The sequence below is a fragment of the Amphiura filiformis genome, chromosome 1 (assembly GCF_039555335.1).
Source record: "Amphiura filiformis chromosome 1, Afil_fr2py, whole genome shotgun sequence".
NCBI classification, from domain to species: Eukaryota; Metazoa; Echinodermata; class Ophiuroidea; order Amphilepidida; family Amphiuridae; genus Amphiura; species Amphiura filiformis.
In genome coordinates, this window is record NC_092628.1 from 80054635 (window position 1) to 80079052 (window position 24418).

At 38.4% G+C, this 24418-nt stretch overlaps 1 protein-coding gene across 1 annotated transcript; it reads right to left on the reverse strand.

The window, feature by feature from the left end:
* Positions 1-4493: 4493 nt before the first annotated feature.
* Positions 4494-10358, reverse strand: LOC140167156 (glycine amidinotransferase, mitochondrial-like). The gene is made up of 7 exons (XM_072190535.1): positions 10208-10358; positions 9452-9643; positions 8737-8932; positions 8367-8557; positions 7117-7254; positions 6221-6449; positions 4494-5285 (listed from the first exon to the last, which is right to left on the reverse strand). The coding sequence occupies exons 1-7, from the start codon at positions 10265-10267 to the stop codon at positions 5056-5058; spliced, it is 1236 nt and encodes a 411-aa protein (XP_072046636.1). The 5' UTR covers positions 10268-10358; the 3' UTR covers positions 4494-5055.
* Positions 10359-24418: the final 14060 nt, after the last annotated feature.

Consider the following 24418-nt stretch of genomic DNA (forward strand, 5'->3'; position numbering starts at 1 on the left):
GAGGCATCTGGGCTCTGGGATGGTGTTTTTTTTCTACTTTTTCCTCATTTTTTTTGCTTGTCGATTTATTTTTTTATTAATGTATTGTAGGCTCCTTCTAATTATTTCTTGCCGCCCTAGACTTCTAATTATTTCTTGCCGTCTAGGGCGGCAAGAAATAATTAGAAGGAGCATACAATACACTGAGAACTTAGTGTTGTGAGTAAGACATAAAAACTGGTTGGAATCAGCAATTTTCTCTGGTTATTTTCTCAGAACCATAATAACGAAGAGAGGTAGTAATCTGATATTATCATGTACAGATCAGAGGTGGGTGGACAGGATTATCAGGATATGAAAACACATGCATAAAAAAATAAAAATAAATCGAGAAGCAAAAAAAAAAGAAAAAAATAGGAAAAAAATAGAACAAAAAAAATACCATCACAGAGCCCAGACACCTCGAACCGAGGCTAAGTTGAATCATAATATGACTGTTCTTGGTTTTTTAAACCGAGAACAAATGGCTCAACCAAAGCCTAAAAGCTTATAAGCATGATGTTCTCAGCTGTCTATCCAATCTATCACTACAAGATTCCTATTTCAGCCACCTGCACCGGGCCTGCACAGGTACACCATCACCAAGGTACCAGGCTGGTACACATAGAGTACCTACACAGTACCAATACTGCCACTGCACAGAATCCATCAGCAGTGGTACTGTACTGGTACTACACTGGTACTCACCTGGTACTGCACAGTACCAGCCAAGTACATGTGCCTCGGCGATGGTGCACCTGTGCAGGTGGCCCAATAGGAATCAGGTAGTGTAACTGAGCTTCATATTATTAATCCTTAAACTCTTGTTGCCACAGTCCACTGCTTAGATTTCAGTTCTAAATTGGAATGTAAAATCTAAAAGTTACTTGTCGAGTGCTTGTTGCCACAAATGGCACTGTAGTACACCAGTACATAGACTTGGTTTCAATCTCAATAATTATGCTAAATGTGGTTCCTTATATTGCTGACTACCAGTTGCCTGATGAGTTATCAGTTTCCAAGGCTTGGTCAATCTTTTGGCTTACCACACCAACCTGTAAATTTAAAAAGAAATACAATAAAATATTTTTTTATTGTTTCACATCGAACAAGTTTTTACTGCAAATTGAAAATGATACACTGGGATACAACAATATTCTGGGAGACAAATTACTGCTGGTGGCAAACATTGGCAAAATGGTGCAAGTGATTATGAAAATGCCACTGTTAGCGACATTTGAAATCCATTTCAAAGCAGTTTAGAGGTACAAGTACTCATGCCTTCTTAGCTCCAATTTCCACTGACATTCTCCACACAAAGGTGTGAGGTGTACACCACAGCCAGAAGAGGCACACAGAAAAATAAATTTTTATCATATTCACAACTTAATTTCCTCACATGAAGTTAACAAATAAAGAAATCATTTTCTTTACATCAGTGTAAATTTTGAGCACATTTCAAGGTGTAAGGTGACCAAAATTGTAGTCTCTTCCCAGAGACTGGCTCAATCACAAATTAATGAACAACGGTTTGCCGTAATCTCAATGCAGACATGTGCAGCAGTGGTGTACGCAGCTTTTCAAAAGTGAGGGGGCGGGTCTCAATTTCCCTGAAGGCCCTTCGCTCGCCATAATTGGTAATGTGATTTCCCTGAATAGTGGGGACCCCTTTGCGCATCATATCACTGATGTGTAGGAAGGTGTCCCACTTGTTCTATTAGTGGCATTCAGGGCCTTTATGTGAGGATATAGGAAAGAAAAGGTCATGAAGTTTCAGGCTAAATTTCCATGTAGGGTTGCTGGGTCTGAGTGCTTGCGATTCTGATCGATGCTGACATGCCAGTCACTGTGACTGGTTTTAACATTCCCATTTCACTAAACTTTTATTTTGTAACCAACCATCGTTTGTAACCAAGTTGTAAGTTCAATTTCACTAAACTTAAGAACAGTACCCTTCGTAAGTAATATGGATTTTACAGAGATCCTTCGTAATGTTATGTCTAGTAGTGGGTATTCATTAAGTTACGAATACCCATTAACTTTACGAAGGGTCCCTGTAGTAAATCCTTACGAAGGGTACTGGTCGTAGGTTAAATGAAATGGAACCTACGACTCATCATACGTTACAAAGGATTTTGAGATTTACGAAGCTTTTTAAAGTTTAATGAAATGGACCCCTGTTCCCCCTGTTAAATATACTGATATTAAATTTATTCTCTTGGTCGGGCCACATCACATTCATTCATGCGTTGGAGTGAAAACAACTTATCGCATTTTGTTTGAGCCTGGTCCCATATCAGGACCCAAGCGTGTCTCCGCACGGAGCGACCGTTTAAACAAACAAACAAACATAGCGTGATAGCTTGTGATACACTCCAGAGTTCAGTGAATGCGAATGTTGTTTTCATTCCAGTGCTATTGTCAGCCGGTTCATGCTCGGTTTTGCGACCAACAGAATAGTTTGTTACTGTAAAAAAAAAAACACTACACTATTCAAATTGCTACGTGCAATTACATGTACTGCAATCATTCTTGGCAATGTAATTCATACTGCGTTGGCTGTGTAGAAGAAGAACTAGACACAGAGTACATGTAACTTACACATACCAGGACGCAAACCGGGACGCAAACTAGTATTTATAATCATGTATCTCGCTGAGACAACTTTTAATATACTTATGGTATACTCACTTTATTGCAGCATCCAAAACTGTCACACAGATCAGGCCCAGATTTAATCCACAATGTTGTTTTACCGAGAGTTTACTTGATTTCTACACATAACACAGCACAGCTCAGCGTACCGACAGTACCGACGTGTTGGTTTGTTTACATTTACTGAACCCGGAAGTCACTGTTTGCGATCGCCAAAGGTGGGTTGCCAGTTTGCGAGTGTCCTTCCCCCCTGCTAATTATGACGTCAGTCCTTGACAACCACCATAACAACAGATGTGATGCATAACAAATGATCAAGGTTATGAATTGTGATACTAGAGGAATAAAGGTATCGTCCGATTACAACGGATTAGTAATTGTTATGCGATTATGTTATTTGCCACGATCCAAAAGAGATAACTTCCATTCAGTTAATATCATGCAGCTTTATTACAGAGATTTCCTATCTAGCAGCGCATTATAGTTTAATTTCGACTTCCAACATTATTCAGTTTTAACATCAGATCAGGCTCAAAATGCCAAAAATTACCGATCACCAGAAGGGAGTGATAGAAGCATATCATAGTGAAGGAAAATCTAACCGTGAAATTGCAAGATTATTGAATATTGACGAGGGATCTGTTCGATATAATTTAAGAAAAAAGGAGGTTCATGACTCAATGGCCATCGCCCGAAATCTGGACGGCCGAAAAAAACAACACCAAGATGATAATAACAACCGAACCCAAATAGCGTTTGTATCAAACATTGTTGATGATGAACAGCACTGCAGTCGGGATAACTGCAAGTCGATCATGACAACTTTTTGATAGCAACAGGGTATTGACGTCATAATGAGCCTCATTCAACAGCGCTGCCACTTTTCTCAATGGAATTTTACTGTGTAATTTACCGCAAAATAAGAATAGTTTTTATTTTGTAATAAATGAGGGTTCCAAGTTCCTGCAATTATGACTATTATTGATTAAAGAGTTTATATTTTAGTGACAATTAGGTTTGATACGATTTCCATTTGTAGTAACATTACAATTTAACATTTTCTGCGGTTATAGGGGGTGCGGAAAAACATTTAGTCGGGAGAGTACATGGTATGCAGGACTTTCACGCACACATCAAAGGGCCGTGCCGTAGCATGACCGGTGACATCGGTGCTGGTAGTAAATTCAAATTTTCTTTGCTTTACCTCAGTTGTTCGGCTCAAAATTGAAGGGAGACATATTTGAATGTAAAAGCTAACATTTTGTTGAAAAGACAGACTAATCGTATATGGAAATTTTCAATATGGCTTTAACAGTTCTAATGTGTATGTATCAAAAACCGTAAGAATATCGTATTTATGGAACAATGGTCCAGAATGGCTTCGATAGTAACTATACGGTTGTCATTGTCCATTTTTGCAGCAAATGTATTTTTTCAAGATATGTCATTTACATGCAAATATTATTTTTTGATGTACATGTATCGTAGTTTTCATCGAAGTCATTCTAGAGATACCCATAAATCAGTTGCTTACTTTGGATTATTCTTTATTTAATAAAGACGTTTGATTAGCAACAACCTCACTTGAGTATCAAATTGTCGTATCATCAGCAAACAAGATCATCAGCAACGTCTAATATAGATAGTTGCAGTATTCGCTATGCCATTTTATACGTAAAGAGTATAATTGGCCTAATATTGACCCTTTGGGACTCTGCAAATTATACTTTTAAGCTCACAATTTTTATTATCAAAATTCAGACAATTGTTTTCTATCACATAAATAACTCATAAACAATTCATAATTCCTTCTAAGCAACAATGTTCTGACTGAAGTAAAACACAATGGTCAATCGTGTCAAAAGCTTTGGATAAGTCTTGATTCACCACCGTAGTTTCATTATATTGTCTGCATTATTTATTTTATTTTCCAGATGCATATTTGCCACGTGAGTGGAATGATTGGCTCCAATTCCAAATTCTTTATCATTAAAACAATTTATTATTATTAATAAAATCAACACTTTTGTTACAGATCAATCTTTAAGATCAGTCTCTAAAAGCATCCCTGATGAAGTTTGTCCGGGAAATTTGTGTGCACCCATGTGAGCCTGACTTGATTCATATAACACTTAATGAACAAGAACATAACTATTAGTCTATTATAATATATAAAGAGAAACAACTGACTGAGCTCTTTTCCCAAATATCTATACACACCACTAAATACAAACCAAAGGGCAACGTATGCAAAGTAACAATGTAATTTGGTAAAAAGAAAACCAACAACCCTTCTTTACAGAACCCACATCCGGCCTATAATTGATATCACGTCAAGAAATTTCTGGATCAATTATATTATGATGTTTCATTGCCTTGGTTTTACAAGTATGATTCCAATTTTCCACGACGACGGACATCACAAGTCCAGCAATGGAATCCTCCTCCAAGGGAGTTCGCGAAACGTAAGGAGACTGGAATAGTCTTGATACCCAGCTTCTCAAACATCTCAATGGTTGGCTTTTCATTCTTGTCAACGACGACACGTGTGGGGTCCAGCATTAAGACGTTCATGGTGGATAACCATTTGGAGGTAAACCAGAGGGGGTGATCTGAAATTAAATAAAAATAACCAGGTACTATTATAATGGCTTCTGTCTCCCCCTTCATATATAGCTAACGCTGCAAATTGTATCCATGTTATTTTGTACATGTTTGTGAACTTGTTCTTGGGTTAGGGGCTGTGCAATAATATGAGCACCCCGGGGGTAAAATTTCCGAACGGCCCGCCACCGTTTGCCCCCCCCCCCTCTAGGCCTGCCAAAAATCGCTTGCCCCCCCCCCCCTCGGCCCGCCAAAAATCTTTGCCCCCCCCCCCTTGCCCATGCCAAAAATTTGGGATCCCAATTTGCAAACCTTAATGGTCTATATAGATATACGTTGCGAGCGCAGCGAGCAGGAAAATTTGCATATTAAAGCGTTTCCGTACTGTTTTCCTAAGCCTTTTTAGAGCGTTTTATTTAAAAGGCTTTAAAATTGCTTACTCCCCCTTTCGGCTCGCCAAAATGTCTTGCCCCCCCCCCCCACTTCGGCTCGCCAAAAATGTCTTGCCCCCCCCAATTTTACCCTCCCCAGGGCTCATAATTATTGCACAGCCTCTTAGTTGTTTTTCACTCTCCCGGCAGGGAAGATCAGGCAGCTCTCGATTGCACCGAGAACATTCTTTACCTTTGCATAGCACATTTATACATGAGAAGCTTTAGTTCCTTAACATCTGATAAAATATGGTGTTTATTTTGTTTGACTTTGTGTCCATGGAAAATCTATTATCCAGACCTATGTAAAATGCCTATAAAAAGCAGGCTGGCCTAAATAGATAAAATAAAGTAGCTAGAAATAGAAAGAAGCAAAAGCAACAATCAATATAACAATTTTGCTCTTAGCCCGTGGTTGAGAGATAGAAGTGTAAATTATGGTAAATGTTGTTTTGCTTCTGTGGTTAAAATAATTTAAATGTACAAATTAATAAAATGTTATAAGAACGTACCATCGGGTATCATAGGTTTTGGTGGATGGACGATCTTCCAACCTGCTTTCTTAAACATTTCAATCTGGTTGCATGGTCGGATTGGATTAGCTAGCACTAAACCTGGACCAATAATATTGAAGGTACCATCTATATGCATTGCATTAGGATCCCCAAATGAGAGAACATGGATGTTGTATTTGTCTCCAAGATGTCGCCGCATCCATTCTATGCCCATGTTATTAGTCACCTATATTATGCATTGAAAAATAGTAATATAGTTACTCTCTACGTTTTACAGTTAAGACAGACTCATCGGCAATTTCGTCTTAGTATTTTTCCATTTCGGCAGAACTTGCCACAGCGAATAAAAAAGAAGGCCTTATAATTATAATCTAACGTTTTTGTGGGTGTGTTTTCCGCCCGGGTTTTCCGTTACGTCAGACGTCGCATTTTTGGTTCTCCGTAGCGTTTTTCGGATGTCCGCTGCGACCTTCTGTTATTTCCGCTCATATGATAAGGTCTGGGTTTTTGTGCGCTTCATGGACGTCTTCTGCAACTAAGGACGTTGCAGAATTTTTAGCTGCTGCGGCAGACGCTGGTGAGAAATAAATCGCTGCGTCTATCGCAATCGGGAAAATGCCCGCAGAATGTTGGACTTTATGTCAGAAAACTGAAAACAGTGCTTGTCGCAACAGAAAAGCACATGCAATATTTTATCAATCTTTTCAGCGGAAAATCGTAGCAGATAGGCCCTACCTGAAGAAGTTGCTTTGGAGCAACTTTGGAGTATTAACTACATGCAAATCTATTTAGCTCTAGCGATATTTATTTATTTTATTTATTTTCCACCCGAATTACCCGGGTGTCCAAAGCAGACGCTAAATAGGGCGCCTCCGCCTAATGATTTTACAAACCTGACTTCTCTGCACAAAGATGTCCTTGCCAGCTCGCATGAAATCAGCAGCATCGAAGCAAGGCTCAAATTCCGTGGTGACAAAACGACCCTGTGTGGCAAGCTTTTGGCGCTCTTCAACACTATATTTCACGTATTCCTTTGCAAAATGAATTATTTTCAAATAATACACTGAATTAAATCGTACACATGATGAATATGTAATGTATTATGTAACATAAATAAATAGCCAACGTCAATGTGCATCACAAATATTGCATCACAACGATAAACACAACACATATGACGTGTTCGGGAAATTTCAATTAAATGTCTACAGTAGAATTCACCACGACCTTTGCAGGACTCAACTGATTAAATCAGATCTTCTCTGGTTGTGCACATGTGTCTGTTTTACATCTGCGGTATCGCAATGAGCTGGTATTATAGTTTCAGTTGGGTAACCGATTATAAAGGAAACGCAAGTAAACAATGGTATGTGGACCTTTGTTCACGAAATGAGACAATGGTCTGCTTTTTGTTAACCAGCATTCTTGAAAATGAGCAACATAATGATTGTTGACTTAACACGGTTTGGAAATAATTTCTTCATATTTTTGGTGTTATCTGTCGTTTACATATCCTTCCTAAAACACAAAAGTGCGACTATTTCCAAACACCTAAATTAGCTAAAAAGGTAGGACATGTTACAAAACTAGCTTTTCTAGAATTTCATAGAATACTTTAAATGTAGCTTGTACCGGTTTTTTTTGTGGCATCCTTCAGAACTGAGCGGTCCGTTACCAATATTTTCGGTCAAATCTCCATTCAATTAACACGGGGAGTTGGCTAGCTATGAGCTAGCTATGCCTTGCCCTCAATCATATTTTACGAAAGTGCGACTATTTCTGAACATCTAACCTAGCTGTTATGTTAGGTCATGTTAGAGAAATATATTTGCTAGAAGTTTTGAGAATACTTTAAATATTGGCCGGTTATTTTTCACACAGTGATGTTAACTAGGCAAATGCATATACTTCCAACATACACTATTTGTAAAGGTCGCGTGTCAGTGGTGAGAGCACTGTGTATTGTGTATAGGAAAACGGACAGTAACTGCAATATGTAAGAAACCGCTGTGTATGTCACAACGGGAAAACGCCCGCAAGACGTCGGAGTATATTTTTGAGGGCGTTTCTCCGGGCGACTAATGTCGCGTTTTCGGTTCTCCACCAAAACTGTCCGAAAGATATCGGACTATCAGACTTTTACCTCATCATAAAGTTCATTACTCATCTGTGGCTTAGGAGCAGCTGTCCATTTAGCGCCACCATTGAAGTATTCTTTAAGAAGCGACCTATAGGCACGATATTCAAAGAATCTACTTCGCCACGCCATAGGGCTTTCTATTATCTCATCACCGATGACAAGAAGAAGATCCCGAGGCATTGCAGCGTATAGACCTGTATGGATTTATAAGAAAGCAAGCAAGTAATTAATAAGTAAGTAAGTAAGTAAGTAAGTAAGTAAGTAAGTAAGTAAGTAAGTAAGTAAGTAAGTAAGTAAGTAAGTCAGTCAGTCAGTCAGTCAGTCAGTCAGTCAGTCAGTCAGTCAGTCAGTAAGTAAGTACTATTGTATATACCTGTTGAAGTAAAATCTGGTGTTGTGTACTTAACGCTGAAATCAACAACATCTGGTCTTCGGACAGTGATACCTTCACTTCTGAGGACAGAGCAGAACTCGTCAATTTCAGCACTGGCTTTCTTAAGATGATCTAATGAAAAACTCCTACCACCATACTTAGAGAAAAAATTCCAATTGTCCTCAAACGTTGTAGCCTTTAAAATAAAAATAAAAAGTGTACATGTTATATTACACGAGCCCAAACGACTGTGATGACAGCATATGATGGCAAACTTCATAACCTGCTGGTTACAATGCTTGCCATAAATACTATTGCCTTTGTTGACAAAACATCGTCTATGAAGTGCCCATATACGTTATTTAATACAAAATCGAAATGTTTTTCTGGTTTCTCTGTTGTTGTGGTTTCTGTTGTTGTTGCTTTGATGGATTGGATGGAAAATTTGGACTACGGTAGGAGGGTGATCTATCCAGAAATTTCATAATGTTCATATAGTTTACTAACAGTTACCAGTCAAATCCCAGAAAAGTATTAACCGTTTTTGGAGAATGACGTCATATATCAATGCAGAACAATGCCTGTTAGCCAAGGTCGTGTCATGCAGTAAATGACACGGCTGTATTTCCCGGGCTACGGTATGACGTCATTCTCCAGAAACGGTTATTACCTATTTTGGAGATGACTGGTAACTGACTTACTCACTATGTCATACCTTGACGGCTACGGTTAAAGGAGGAACAGTGGCACCTTCTACACGTCCGACAATGACTTCTTCCAAATGATCCCATTCATTATACGAACACACAGGACTTGTGGACGATGGTATGTTGCTAACATTAGCTATTGTAGAGGAACGGCGAAGGAATCCACGAACTACCGTGCTTACGTTTATGGAAGTACGCAGCTTTGGGGAAAAATAATAATATTCAATACACAACTAGAATTATTACTTATTGTCCTTATACAACAATAATGCTTGACGCGTATAATTGCAGCATTGAGTTTGTTTCCAAAAGGTGCTATATCTAATACATTACAACCCTATATAACAATTGAATTAAGTTAGCAAAAAGTGCTTTTTTTAAAGCACTTTTAAGTGCTTTTAAAAAAGTCAGCGAAAGTGGTTGAAATTAGCAAAACGTGTTTGAAATAAGCGAAGGTGATTGAAGTTAGCAAAAACGATTGAAGTTAGGGAAAACAATTGAAGTTAGCGAAAAATGTTTGAAGTTAACGAAAAGTGTTTGAAGTTAGCATAAAGTGATTTAAGTTAGCAAAAGTGATTGAAGTTTGCAAAAAGTAATTAAAGTTTGCAAAAAGTGATTGAAGTTTGTATGTTCCTCATGGGACAACGTACAATATGTTTAGGTCATTTCAATGACAATTATTCATCATCAACAGAAAAAACCTTCCAGACGATAAAAAAATAGAATAGTGTTGAAATTAATCTTTTAAATGATATTCATCTTACCGATATAGGTTTGATGATTCTTGACATATTAACTTCTCGAAGACAAAAACGAAGCATCATGTCATTCCAATTCCTGCTTTTTTAATTTACCATCCACGTTAAGTAGCAAAACCAGTGCTTAATATCAATACTGCAATGAAAATTCATATCATAAAGATACAAACAAAAAATATACAATTTTCAACATTCAAAGAAATTAGTTTTCAAATGATGTTTGTGAGTTCTAAAAATTTCGAAGTTTGATAACAATGTGGAAAATAATTATGACAGAGGTAGACCTGCATCTTAAAAATATTCGTGATTTGCTATAGTTCTACATATCCAAACAAATCATGACCTAAATGAATTGACCTAACAGGCCGGTGTGGCTCTTCGCCCTTCTCCGAGTTAACCGCCTCCACTTCAGTCTTCTTGGGCCTGATATTCAGCATGCAGCGGTATCTGGTAGGCGGGCGACCTGGTGGCCTATGGACAGTAGTCATTCTGTTAAAGTTTGGTCGGCTTATAATTGGCGACAATTCATGAATTATTCGGATTTTGTTACTGCGTGCGTCAATAAAGTCCCAAGTCATGCTCGCACAAATTCAAGACCTTTTTCTCAGACGTCACCAATCAATCGATATTTGGGTCCAGCATTCGATTCATCCGCACCCAAGCGCAAATACCGCGCCGGTGCGTGTGCGATACCCAGCTCGCAGTACGCGTTAAGTTCCTCACGCCATAACAAGAAAACAAAATCGCAAACCAAACAAAGATTGATTTTCAAATTGCATCGTGATTTTCCGTATCTTTTATCAAAACAAAATGAAACAAAGGTGAATAGTATCAGTTCCCGTTTAAACAATTATTTTGTGGAAGCTGGAGTGAAAGATGACAAAACCGAGGAGAAATTACGCAGTGTTTGGTGTTTTTACATCGCGGACACGTGGCTAACGCACGTCTTGTTTGTTTACATCTAAGACCCCATTATCGATTAAGTGACGTCACGGGAAAAGGTCTATGCGCGTGCCAGTCACGCATAACGCAATGCGCAACTATAGGTAATTATTGGCCAAGAACGAACATACCTGTTGCGTCCATGTAGCGTACTAAGCGCGTACGCAATGTAAGGCGCGTGCATGCTTTCTATTGTACCGCGTTATGTGCGCGTGTGTTTATCACAGAGCCACTAGCGTTCCGATTGTTCCAGCTTGGCCAAGAATTGCACGCCATTCTATATCAATACACGCTGTTATGGGTTTTATTTTTTCACCAATAAGCCGAACAAACTTAAAGGTGTGGAGAGGGAGGCAGTGGTTGGTCATACTACGGACAACATTGCCAAACCATTTTGTGGGATACCTCTTCCAGAATGGTCTTTGTTCCCGGGTCTTTGTAATTAGTCCAACATCAAGGATAGCTCTGATTTACGTAAGGTCCAAGATTCGGCTCCATAGGTGGCAATAACATGAATGGGAGAATAATGGCTAAGTAGATCATCATCCTTCGGCTGTGGAGCAGGCGACTACAACTTTCCTCCAGCTGCATCGGTCTTGAGCCATTGCTGATAGTTGATCTTGACTCAGCATGCTGTCCATATTCCCCAAAAGACACTGGATGTATTTCCAGAACAAGGTTCGTTGCCGTCCGGGTTTCCTCCTCCCGTGAATTGGGACATACAATGCATATTCTTTTACTGGCTCATCGTCAGGCAAGCGGAGTATATGCCCTACAAATTTCAGTTGACGAGTCCTGGCTTCCTCAACAAGTGGCGCTGTCTCTGTCAGATTGTAGATGGTAGTATTTGGTACTCTGTCTACTCTCTTAGGGCGTGTTCACATTACACAATGTGGGTTCGTACCTAGGTAGTGAAGTGGTGTCGATCCACATCGAATCCACATTGAGTTCGCGTTCACACTAGCAAGCTAATCTACATCGAAAGTGGGTTATGACGTAAGTGGAGCGAATCCACATACCCGGATGTTACATGTAGAACGACTCACATGTAGTACCACGCAGCATAGATACCAAATTTCGTAAAGCCATCACCTCAGAAGCGATTTATAGACCTTTTCTGATGATGTCACCTATCGATATTGGGGTCTGAGATGTAAACAAACAACACGTGCGTTTCTCACGTGTCCACGGTATAAAAATACCAAATACAGCGTATTTTCTCCTCTGTTTTGTCATATGTCACTTTAGCTTCCATAAAATAATTGTTTAAACGGGAACTGTATACTAGTTACCTTTGTTCCAGTTTGTTTTGATGCCATAAAATACAAAAGATACGGAAAAACAGCGATGCTATTTAAAATTCAATCTTTATTTTGCTTCACAATTTTGTTTACTTTTTACACCGTGAAGAACTACACGCGTACTGCGAGCTGGCAATTCCGCGCTCGAATGCTGGACCCCAATATCGATTGATTGGTGACGTCTTCAGTTCGTTTTGTTCCATTGACGTTCACCATTTCAGCCCGTACGACCACAGCCACTTCCGGTATATGTGGATCGACTCCACATTATCGTGTTCACATTACGAAATTTAACCCACCTCCTAGGGTCGAATCTACCTCAACCAGGTAGTTTCGATCCACATTGTTGATGTAGGGTCGAATCCACTTACTTTGTGTTCACACTACACTGGGAAGTGGTTTCGATGTAGGGTCGACTCCACGTCCCTACATCAAAAGTGCCTGATGTGATCACGCCCTTAATGTTCAGCATAATACGGTAGCAGGATGTGCCAAATGAGTTGAATTCAACGAAGGTAACTATGAAGGGGAACTGGTATTCCTTAAAGCCTTCCATAATATTCTTTTCAGTATGTGGATCTGCTGTGCGCAGCTGCTTCCTGGTATGAAACCAGCCTGATTGCTTCTCAGTGAGGAGTCTACATGTGGCCGGATTCGGTTTAAAATGATCTTGTTGTAGACTTTAGCAGCTATGAACATGAGTGATATGCCTCTATTGGTACTCATCAAAGAAAGGTCACCTTTCTTTGACAATGGTATAATAACATTGGCGATCCATTGGCGTGGTGGAGATAGTGTAGTGTAAACTTCTGAACAGAAAGCACGAATGACATCAACCATTTGGTCATCACCTCCCTGAAGGGCCTCGACTGTAATGGCACAATCTAAAGATACTGCTTTGTTGGCTTTTGTGGCTGCAATTGCACTGACAGTCTCTTCACGAGTATGTGGTCAAAACAGATGGGGAGATCTTCTTGCGCTGGTGGGGTACATTTAGTTCTGACAGACCCAAATCACTGTCATTGTTGAGCAATGAACTGAAAAACCTTTCCACTCCTGAGAAGTTCTCTATCACTTCAAGGAGCTTTGCCATCTCTCTTTGTGACTTTCACATTTCGCTTACGTTCTTTCCGGAGAGTGTATGGATAATTTTCCAAGTAGCTGTATAGTTCCCAGTCTCATCAGCTGCTCTCAGCTCATCCATCTGTTTATTGAGTGCAGCAGCCTCATCAACTTTATAAGAATCATTGAGACTGCTATTCAATTTTCTCCATCTTTCTCTTGATTGTGGGGATTTGCTTAGAGAAAAATTGTTGGCTCTTGGTCTCATCAGATACCGAGCTTGGCAGGCCATAGGGCTATTTCTTACCAACCATTTCCTCTGCAACTTCTCTGACCGTTGTTTCAAAGGACTCGTATCGTTCTGTGGTGTTTATGGAATCATCATCCATCATGCTTTAAGAGCTTGGAATCGATTAGATAGCTCTAGTTGAAACTTTTTTTCTTGTGTCTGGATCCTGCAGCTTCCTACAATTGAACTTAAGTCTCTTGTATGGCTTTCCCTTGCTTGTTCTCAAGCTAGTGACTAAGAGAATGACAATGCGATGGTCAGAGTCCAGTCCTACTGAATTGTAGGCACGGCAGTTCCGAAGAGAATTGACCGACTTGCAGGTCCAATTGATATTTTGTTCCACCTGGGTGCATCCAAGTCCACTGGCGGCAACGTGGATGAGGGTCGAATTCCTGACACAAGTTTACTAGCCATTCACCATTGTCATTTGTGGAATCATGGAAACAGTGCCTCCCAACAATTAGGGGGTGAGTAGCTATCGATTCCAACTCTGGCATTAAGGTCCCCAAGAACTATATATATGTTATGTTTGTTTACTTGGTCTAAGAGAGAGATATAGAAGTCTTCCTTTGCAGCAGACGATGAACATTCAGTAGGAGCATATATATACAATGGTGAAGCTTACCTGATGATTTCCATGAATTAATGTTGCATAATATATAGAATTCTCTCAGTGATGACTTCTACCCCCCTCTGCAGGCATTCGTAGATGAATTTGGACATGAGAATGCCAACACCATCTTGCCTGTGTTGGGTGGCAGATCCATACACCATTACCCAGTTTCTATCATCTGACCAAAGTTCTGCTGTTGGATTAGGGATAATAAGCCTATGTTCTTGTATCCCAATGATGTCGACACCAGCATCTGCACAGACCATAAAAAGTTCTGATGGATTTTCCCTTGTTGAAATAGAGTACGTACATTGTATGTAGATATTGTGAGAGGTTTGAAAGCAGACAAGCGACAAGAGTCAGTCATAGACCCCTCCCTCCCCTCCATCTGCCTTCGGTTGTTTTCGAGTTTTTCTTGTAGTTTTCGTAATCGAATAGTTTTACAAGAATTATTTAGTCCAGTCTTAGGAGCTTCACGTGTGATCAACCCTGATTCAGCTTGTTTCCGGATATCCAGCATCCAATAACTACCAATATATAGTGTAGCTGGTCCTGTGTCACAACCTGGGGTACCTTTGTGTTACATAGTAAAAAAATGAAATGGTTCATACATTTTACCTACACATCTCATTTGAAGTGGTTCATCCTTCTGAGCATTTTGACACCTTTTTTATGGAAATCGGTTAAAAAATGAGAGAGTGCAGGCAAAAACAATCACAAAGTAGGGAGGATGTAACCCCACCTCTTTTTTCCACATTTACAATCATTCTGAGCAAGTATTGGTCTTTTAAATGAACTTTTGTATTTATTCACTTGGTTTAGATGTCTGGGAGTTCATTTAGACATTTTTTACTAGATTCAAATTTTAAAGGGGTTTTAAATCAAATTTACAATATGAATCCTCCCCTAATCCTCCTCCCCTAATCCTCAGCCACCCTTGGCACATTTCATGCCAAACGTCATAAGAAAATAATTGAAAAATATTTGAAAACAGGATAAAAACATGAGTAATATAGAATAAATTAGCCTCAATTTAAGACCTAATTGAATCTTCTAAGTGAAGGAATACTCAAGAGACAGTGTTTTGAAATCCAAACTGCACATCAAAATGTAACAAAGCCACCTTTTTGTGTACCCCAGTATATGGCACAGGATCAGCTTGCCGCTGGTTGTGGAACAAGTTAGCCAGTGATGGAAGGATGACCTATGATGACCTGTTCAGCACCGCCCTATTGACCGTTGGAAGATGCATCTTCTCATCCGCTCTTGGATATCTATGGGGTAGGAACTCGATACGGAACCTGATAGTTTCATCCGCCCTTAACTAAGCTGACATGTTCAGCAACTAAGCTATATGTAGGGTGTCCAGTGGCCGGTGGGGTTTCTTCTCGTGCGCCCTTTGCCGTTGAACAATGTTTTCTCATACATTCGCCAAGGTAGTGAACAATACCTAACTGGGTGTAGATTGCAAAAGCAACCTAAATTACTCAAAGGATATAAAGATATAGTGTTCAGCATTTAGTCCAGTTACCAACCATACTAGACTAGGTCTGTGTGTATGTACCCCTCAATGGCATCGGTGAAGTCTTGATTTTTCGCAGGTCTCAGGTGCCCATATCCTACAAGATGATGACGACAACTAACATTCCTAGGTAACTGGATACTGAGAAGGAGGAAGAACAAGCTAAATGAGAAACTGAGCTAGGGAGGCAGAGGTAAAACGAACCAGCCCATCTCCGAGAGCACCCAGTGGGAAATCCAGACAACCTTGACTTCTTGCTATAAGATGGAGATGCAAGGAAGCCGATGTCTGGCAAAGGTTATTCTCTGCTCCACGACAACTGCTCTACAACAGCTGCCTCCCTTTATTAAAAGATCCTCATTTTGAAGGAGTTTTGGTTCAAATACAAGGTCCATGAGGGTGTATCATCAGCAGATTAGCGGATGTTGTTTACAAAGAGTTTTTAATAATCATAGAGTAGCAATAGATTACATAATGCTTTGTTCCTTTGATGCCGATTAGATTTTCCGCCAGGCTATTCATAAAAGTGTTTCGAACAAAGGGTGTCCGCCATTAAATTGGTCACTGATCCGGCATCATATTAACGCTCTACAGAACAGAAGAGTATCAATATTAGTGACCACAATACAGTCACGTGTAAGGGCAGTCATGTGTAAAGTGGTACCATTGTTCTCACACAGCTCAAGAGTGTATTGACTTGTGCCAATTTTGGCGCAACACACAAACCTTCTATGTAATTCCAAAGCGGCGCCCAAAGTGGTTTGTGCGGCTAATTTGAATAAAATGAATGGGCGCGCTTTGAATTGTCGATTCGCTCACGGGCAGCTCAGCAGCAATGGAGAAGACATGCATGCATTTTGTGTGGTAATACTGTATAATGGTAATCACTACATATACATGTAACATGTATATGTATAGGCCTATAAAGGTTTTATCACAAATTTCCATTTGATTTTATTGTAAGAAGGATATTAGCACAGGAACAGTAGCGTACACAAGGGAGGAGGAGACAGCTCCCTCTGTGAGAAATCTTGGAAGGGGATGAGGGAGGAAGAGGGGAGGAGGGGATATGGAGAATGAGTGAGGGCTGAAAGAATGGAGAAAGAGGAAGAAATGAAGAGAAATAAATAAAGAGAAGTAGATAGATAGAAATATCAGGAAAATGATTGAGAGGGGACAAGGAGAGCGAGGGAATGACAAAGTGTAGGCCTAGAAAAGAATAAGTACAGAAAAGGGAAAAGAAAGGAATGGTGAATACATGTAATAATAATTAGTATGCCTATAATATAATTATAGAAACTAAACACATAACAGCACTAGGCAGCCATTCGATGATGTCAATACCTTTATTACGCACAGTCAGATGTATTTCACACCTGCCAAACACAAGTCACCCAATTTCGAAAACTGGACGTTGAATGTACACTCTCATAAATATTGATTGGCAACATTTTCCAATATGTCAGCGCTCTAATCGGAAACAATAGAACAATGAACCATGCAGAGCGTTGATTGTTTATGTATTATAATGTCCTTTCACTTGGCGAGCTTTCTTAAGGGGGTACTACACCCATGGATTTTTTGTTGTTGTTGCATTTTTTTGCATTTTGTGAAGAAATTACACACACAAAATTGGACAAAGTGGTATGCAAAATGAAGGGGCAAATCTTCTCGTTTTATTGGTGGCATCGGTATCAATGAGAGCTGAGAGCTGAGAGCACATCAATCAGACATACCAAATTGCATTCTGAATACGAGGAATAGCCTAAACTGATATCAAATAATTTTGAATTTTTGAAATTTGCGATATAATACAAATTTTATGATACATGTATTTTTGACATTTAACAGTCCTCGAAGTAAAGTTTATCAATCTAATGATATGCACTTAAAGTTCACTAATGTATTTGACTAATTCATTTAATTGACTTGTCATTATTTTTGATTACCCGCAAAGTACACACTAGGATTAATGTCATTAAGTTTATGGTATTGATGGTATTAATATGCAAAAATGAATACAAACTCTGCAAAAATGCATAAAATTCACACAGGTGCTTACAATTGCACGAAATTAATATCTGTAAAATGTCATAATAATTTAAAAAAAATCCTTTTGATTTACTGAGAAGGGTAGGTTTCATTTAAAATGACATTCCATTTAATTGAATTATCATTTTTGATAACTCCATAAAAGTACACAGAACCTCTTTATTAAATGTTGAATGAAATTACACATGTGTCCCTACCATCTCTTAACCTGTCGCATGAACTAAATGTCTATAGTGCTCAACTTAAAACACTAAGATGTTCAGTCCATAAACAGGGTGTTTATTTTCTACAAGCAATATACAGGGTGAGTCAAAAAAGTGCAATAGTATAGCCATTTTCTGAGTCATTGGCACTGAAGTAGAATGGAGCACCCAAAGTTTTATTGTCCCTGGTCTTGTATAAGTAACCCTTACATCCACTTTTTGACTTTTTGAGAAAAACGACTTGTTTTGTTCGGTTCAATTTTGGTTCGGATAAATTGTTGATGAATAGAAACTAAAAGAATAGGTTTGGTATAATTTTTAAGCCTTACTATTTGTTTTATTATTTCTTTTATATAGCGCCTTTTGTGGATGTAAGGGCTTTTGCAACAAAATAAATCTAACCCTTTTCTAGAAACCACCTTTGCAATCAAATTTGAAATATCTCATTAACTTTTTTAATTATGAATTTTTAATTAAATCCGGCAAAATGACATTTTTGATCATTTCCAAAGCTATAGCTTTCGTTAACTACAATGATTTTTTTTTTTCAAACTTAGTGACCCCAAGACAGTTCCTTTAAATTAAAAAACATTCTAGGCTACTATTATACATGCATGCCATACAGGCTGCGCGCTTGCTTTTTAATTGGTGTCCCCGGTGGAATATCAGCGGTGAGCGGAGATGAAAATGTTCCCGATGGTCATTATTTTTGGCCTTTTTTACTGGGACAATTGTGCACGAAGCACGCAAAACCTTTCCATTTTACACTATTCTAGCACAATCAAAGGTGATATGTTGTGGTAATTACACTATTTATTTTTGCCCCCAAATTAAAGCCATAATGTACGATCTTATAATATGAAATTGGTTAATTTTTTTCAAACCTGATTTTTTGCATATTTGTAATGTTTACACATGTCCCAACTTGAACCTAAATTGAATCGGCCAAATTTGTTGTCTTTATAGGTCAACAGAGCAAAGTTCGACATATTATCATAATTTCAAAAATTATGATAATAATATGTTCTCCCATAGAATTGCATGTTAAATGGCCAAAATAAACAGTGGGGTTTCTTTCACTTTACCTTGTTATTTCAACTTAAAATGGGCAGCAACCCTTCCCGGCAGTTATTACTAATATTATTTCAACATTTTGAATAAAGAATAACAAAATTAAAATTTGACGGAAATCGTACATTACCGTAAAATGGGGGTAACTTTGGGCACTTTTCAGAGTTTGTAAACCACTGCTTCCAAAGAAAACCAATTATATTTCTAATTATCTCTTTTTATGACATTAGGGTTCCTTCTACACCTTGAAGTTGAAAAAAAAATAATAATAATTTTGCAAGGGTGCCCTAGGGGTTAAAAAAATACCATGACCAAAGTTACCCCGCATTTGGGGCAACTTTGGTCAGAGTATTACATTCCATGAAGAAAAAAAAATCAAAAAAATTGATCTTTGTTGTATATGGGCAAGTTGTTGTTTTTTTTTTTGTTTTTGACACCTTGCAAAATTAATCAAGCACGTCCATCCTTGCTCACAAATATCGATTTTTTAATTTTCTGAAAAAAATGTAAAAAAATGCTCATTTTTGGTCAAAAATCCGATTTTTTCGTAAATTTCGAGGAAATTGGACATGAGCGACTATTATTTCTTCCAAATATATTTCTTAACAAATTGACACCAAATATGAATAAAACCAGTATTGCTATACGAAAACATGACCATTTAAAAAAATATATTTGACCGACCAAAGTTACCCCGCTGACCGAAGTTACCCTATTTTACGGTAAGACTTTAAGGTGTTTAACGGTCTAAACAAGAAGATGCACAGGGCAATTCTGGACAATTTCTGTCCGATGGAACTGCTCCACGCCTGTTGCGGATTTTCTCGTCCAGAGGCTTTCCCCCACGAGTGATCGAAAAATTGAGAGGAAAAGGCATTACCAGAGGCGTTGTGATGTAATATTTGCTTGACTTCCCCTGCCAATTGAATGTTTTCACTGATCACCACAAACTATACAATATAGGACATAGGATTTCCCGACTAGATCAGTCTTACTTTGTGGGGAACTTCTTTAATTTCTTAGTCATATTTCGGGCTGAAACTAGTATAGAAATATTTTAAGCACGGATTTTTAATTCTCACTGCACGGATTTCTATTCTCACTGCACGAACGTGCCAGGAGGCACGTTAAAATAGCCCCTGGAAGTGATTCAAATCCTCTGAACTCTTCCACTATGGCAGGATTCGTAGCTTACTAGGCACTGAAAAATTTGTTGAGATATAATCATATCGGTTCCTTTGTACATGCAATCTGTTCTGCTGAACAGTAGAATAGCATACTCATCTCATTATCATTGTTTTTGAGTGTCTCAGAACCAGTCAGATGAGTTTCACATAAACCCAGAATGTCTATTTCAAATTGTCTGGCTTTTCCAGTATATCTCAATGTTGTTCGCAGCGTTCTCACATTATGTCTGAGGATGTGCACCACTTGGAGGGTGGGGCAGAACATTTGCAATAGAGGCATTCAATGGCGGCACCAGAAATTTTTCCGGTGGGTATGGGGGGGTGGCAACAGGGGCTATTTTAACGTGTCTCACTGTCACGTTCGTCACGAGATAAAATATTCGTGTAGATATGCTTTAATAGTAGACAATGGTAGAGCCTTTCTTACGGTCGCATTCAGGTAAAAATGTTTTATTTTTGAAACGCACTCTACTTCATCAACACTTTTATCTCATTGCACGAACGTGACAGTGAGACACGTTAAAATAGCCCCTGGGTGGCAAAGTGAATTACAGGGTGTCAAAATTCATGACATTTTAGTAAAATTGCCGCGAAAATTGTAAATTGCAAGCTGCATGCTGCGCACATGTCATTTTGCATCCTGACATAAAGGAATTTAAGCAATAATTTTGTTTGGTATTTATCCGAGATACACTTAACTGGTGACAGCTACTGCCAGACACTGCTAAACCACGTAACGACACCGTCCATAAGAAAAGAAAGCATGAACAAAATACACTCATGTTATATATGCAAAGACCTTCAGAAAAAATGTTTGGGTAAGAAATTTAGATCAAGTAATATTTAAGATGGCGTCCAATTTGGCTGCCAAATAAGAGTTTTGCATTAACACACACTATAGCAACATACAAATGATCTAATGATAAATATGTGCCCATTTTGTTTCATTCGCATATTTTCAATTTAATAGCCCGTATCCATTGAAATACACTAAAAAAAGCGCAGTGATTTATAGTGCGCTACGCACAGGCACAACGCCTAGACGGTGATCCACAAGCCTCAGCACACTTTACAGGTTGTCGCTGATCACTATGGTCCCACATCATTCCATAAACCATTAAACAACAAATCAGGGACTTTGCTGCTTCAAGAGCGCACACCCTAGACATTCCACAAATAACCATCGCAACCAGGATCAGCTTTCCGAGTTTCGTACGGGTTACAACGAGACAAATTAGCAGTGAGTTCCTTGTCCAAGGGAATTTCAAGCTAACTCAATTTTTCCACGAGAGCATACTAGGCACCACCAGGGTTCGAACTCGCAACCTCTCGCACCATAGTCGCCTTATCGATTGAGCTAACTTGACTGCTAGCACAAGCTCAATAGCACAATATGAAACTGAAATCAAGTATCATCAATGGAAGGAATGTTTCTAATCAAAAGGAATTAAGTAGCACACAATTTGTTTAATTTGTATCTTTCCAATTCAAGATGGAATCCAAAATGGCAGCCAAAATAGGCTATTTCCACTGTCCTAATAATTAATTATAGGTTAATGAACGCGTATTACTTATTGGGAGAGAAATTAGACAAAATAATGCACTTGTGCTGATGTTGATGCGTCTAATGCACTCCTCACCGCATCAACATCAGCACAAGTGCATTATTTTGTCTAATTTCTCTCCCAATAAGTAATACAAGTTTATTAATCTATTTCATACACGAGAAGAAAAACACACGTGATTTTTACTTTTTTATATAACAAATTATCACTAAAAATGCTGGAAAACAGAACCAAATATAAATGCATCAACCCGCCCGAAAAATGAATCAATCCTACGCGACGCGAACGCACGCGAAACACTGCGCGTAGTACGCGGAGTGCACAATATACACAATCATTGCATGTTTCGTACTTTTCTAACAGCTTTTCTGATTGGCTGCTTTGATGTAGGAGTGTATGAAATAAAAATATGCAATAAAATGATTATTTCCGACCCGTGAGCCAAATGAAATAACCAGTGTGATACCATGCAGTACGACAGCAACTTAGCTCACTTCCGGTAATTTTTACCGGCGTGACCTCTGCTGTTACGTAACGCAATGTTGAAAATCAAGTGGCAAATACGGTTTTTCAGAAAACATCAAAAAAATGGAATACACGAGTCGTTCCTCCCTTCATTTCCATATTGAGCCCATAGATAAGATATGAAACATGAGTATAAGGTAAAGAATAACGTGTAAAAGTTGAATTATTGTGGAAAAAATGAATGCTTTTGGAGCGCGAAGTAGCCTAAAAAATGAGAGAAAATGCATGTCACGATCACTAAAATGGTTATATCTACAGCTTGGAGGAAACGCCGGTCTAATGCTTTTCTGTTATGATAAACATTAATTAACCAGAGCTTGTATTAAATTTTCAGCGAAAATGAGCGGTGGAACAACCTAGTCGTAGGTTGAAAAGTTGTGTTCTTTGAGTCCTCGTGTCGTACGCGCACGTTGCAAGTGTCACGATGCTTCACGAAGCCGGCGCTGTCTATTTATGCATGTTATATTGATCAATATAGCAATTAAAAACGTCTATTGTTATATATTTTATTAATGCAAAATACTCTATTGTGTAACAAAATATTGTAGTCGTCAAAGAAGGTAGTATCATCTCATTTAACTGAAGTACAAGCAGTTTTAAAAAGACTGTTGTTGAGTGAGATACCGTGACATGTTGAACGAGAAATAAGATAGCACAATAATACCCGTTGTAAGAACAAGATGCGATGGCTTAGTGGACAGAGCGAAGGTCTTCAGTGCGGAAGGTTGAGAGTTCGATTCCCATCATGTTATGCTTAGAATTTTTCAGTTCGTTTTTTTTTCTTTTTTCTCTCCCTTTTGTCTTTAATAATATAGGCCTAATGAATGTCAGCTTGAAGGCCCACCTTTTTCATGATTTATTTCTTGTTGCTAAGTATTTCATATTTGGGCCTAATCCTACATTCGATTTGATATCTTTTTTTAAAAATTGCATTTAAGTTCAGTAGCTTTCAATATGAAATAATTTCAAATAAAGCATGTCAAACTTAAGTAATTTTTAAGTTCAAGATTATACTCGGAGTAGGATTACCGTATCAAATAAAGGAACATCAACACAGATTTTCACGATTTTTTAATTGGACTCCCCTATCGACAACATATTTTATGAGCTTTTATGCATACATATTAAATCACGAGAAGCACGAATTTCAAACCTAATATTTTGGCATATTTGTCATTTTTACACAGTGTCCAACCATTCTTCCATGGTCCAACTTACACCTCGGATTACACCTAATTGGAATCAGCCAAGTTCGTTTTCCAGATAGAGCAACTAACTTTGATGTCTTATTTAATCCCCCATAGAACACCAGAGTTAAGCGGTCAAGATATTAGGTGCTTTCTTTCATTTTATCTCGCTACTCCTGCTTCAAATGTAATGTGAAAACCTTCCTGACAGTTATTTATTAATATTATAAATATTGTTATCATTTTTGGAATAACAAACTTCAAATTTAATAAAAATATGAAAACTAGGATTTAAAAAAATGAGTTAAAATAAAATCTAAAATCAAAGAGAGGTGCTAGCGGGGTTCGAACCAAGATCGAACTTCCAAAATTTTAATTTACCCCCGGTATTTACCACCAAGCCATACCAGTGATATGATAGATACGGTAATAATAGCAATGTTATTCCCACTCATGGCTCACTCGTGAATTATATTTCTGGAATGAATTAACACCGTCCAAATAATGTAACACAAACCTTTATGCTGACTTTAAAATTGTTTAAACGTTGGGAGTATTATTTTCAAGGTAAATAACCAACAATGAACAATTGACAATGCAAGTTTCTTTGCAGGAAAAACATCGATCGGCCTTTATATTGCGTGACAGTAGTCACGCACAAACATAAACATTTCAACGTGTTCAATATACGACTAAAA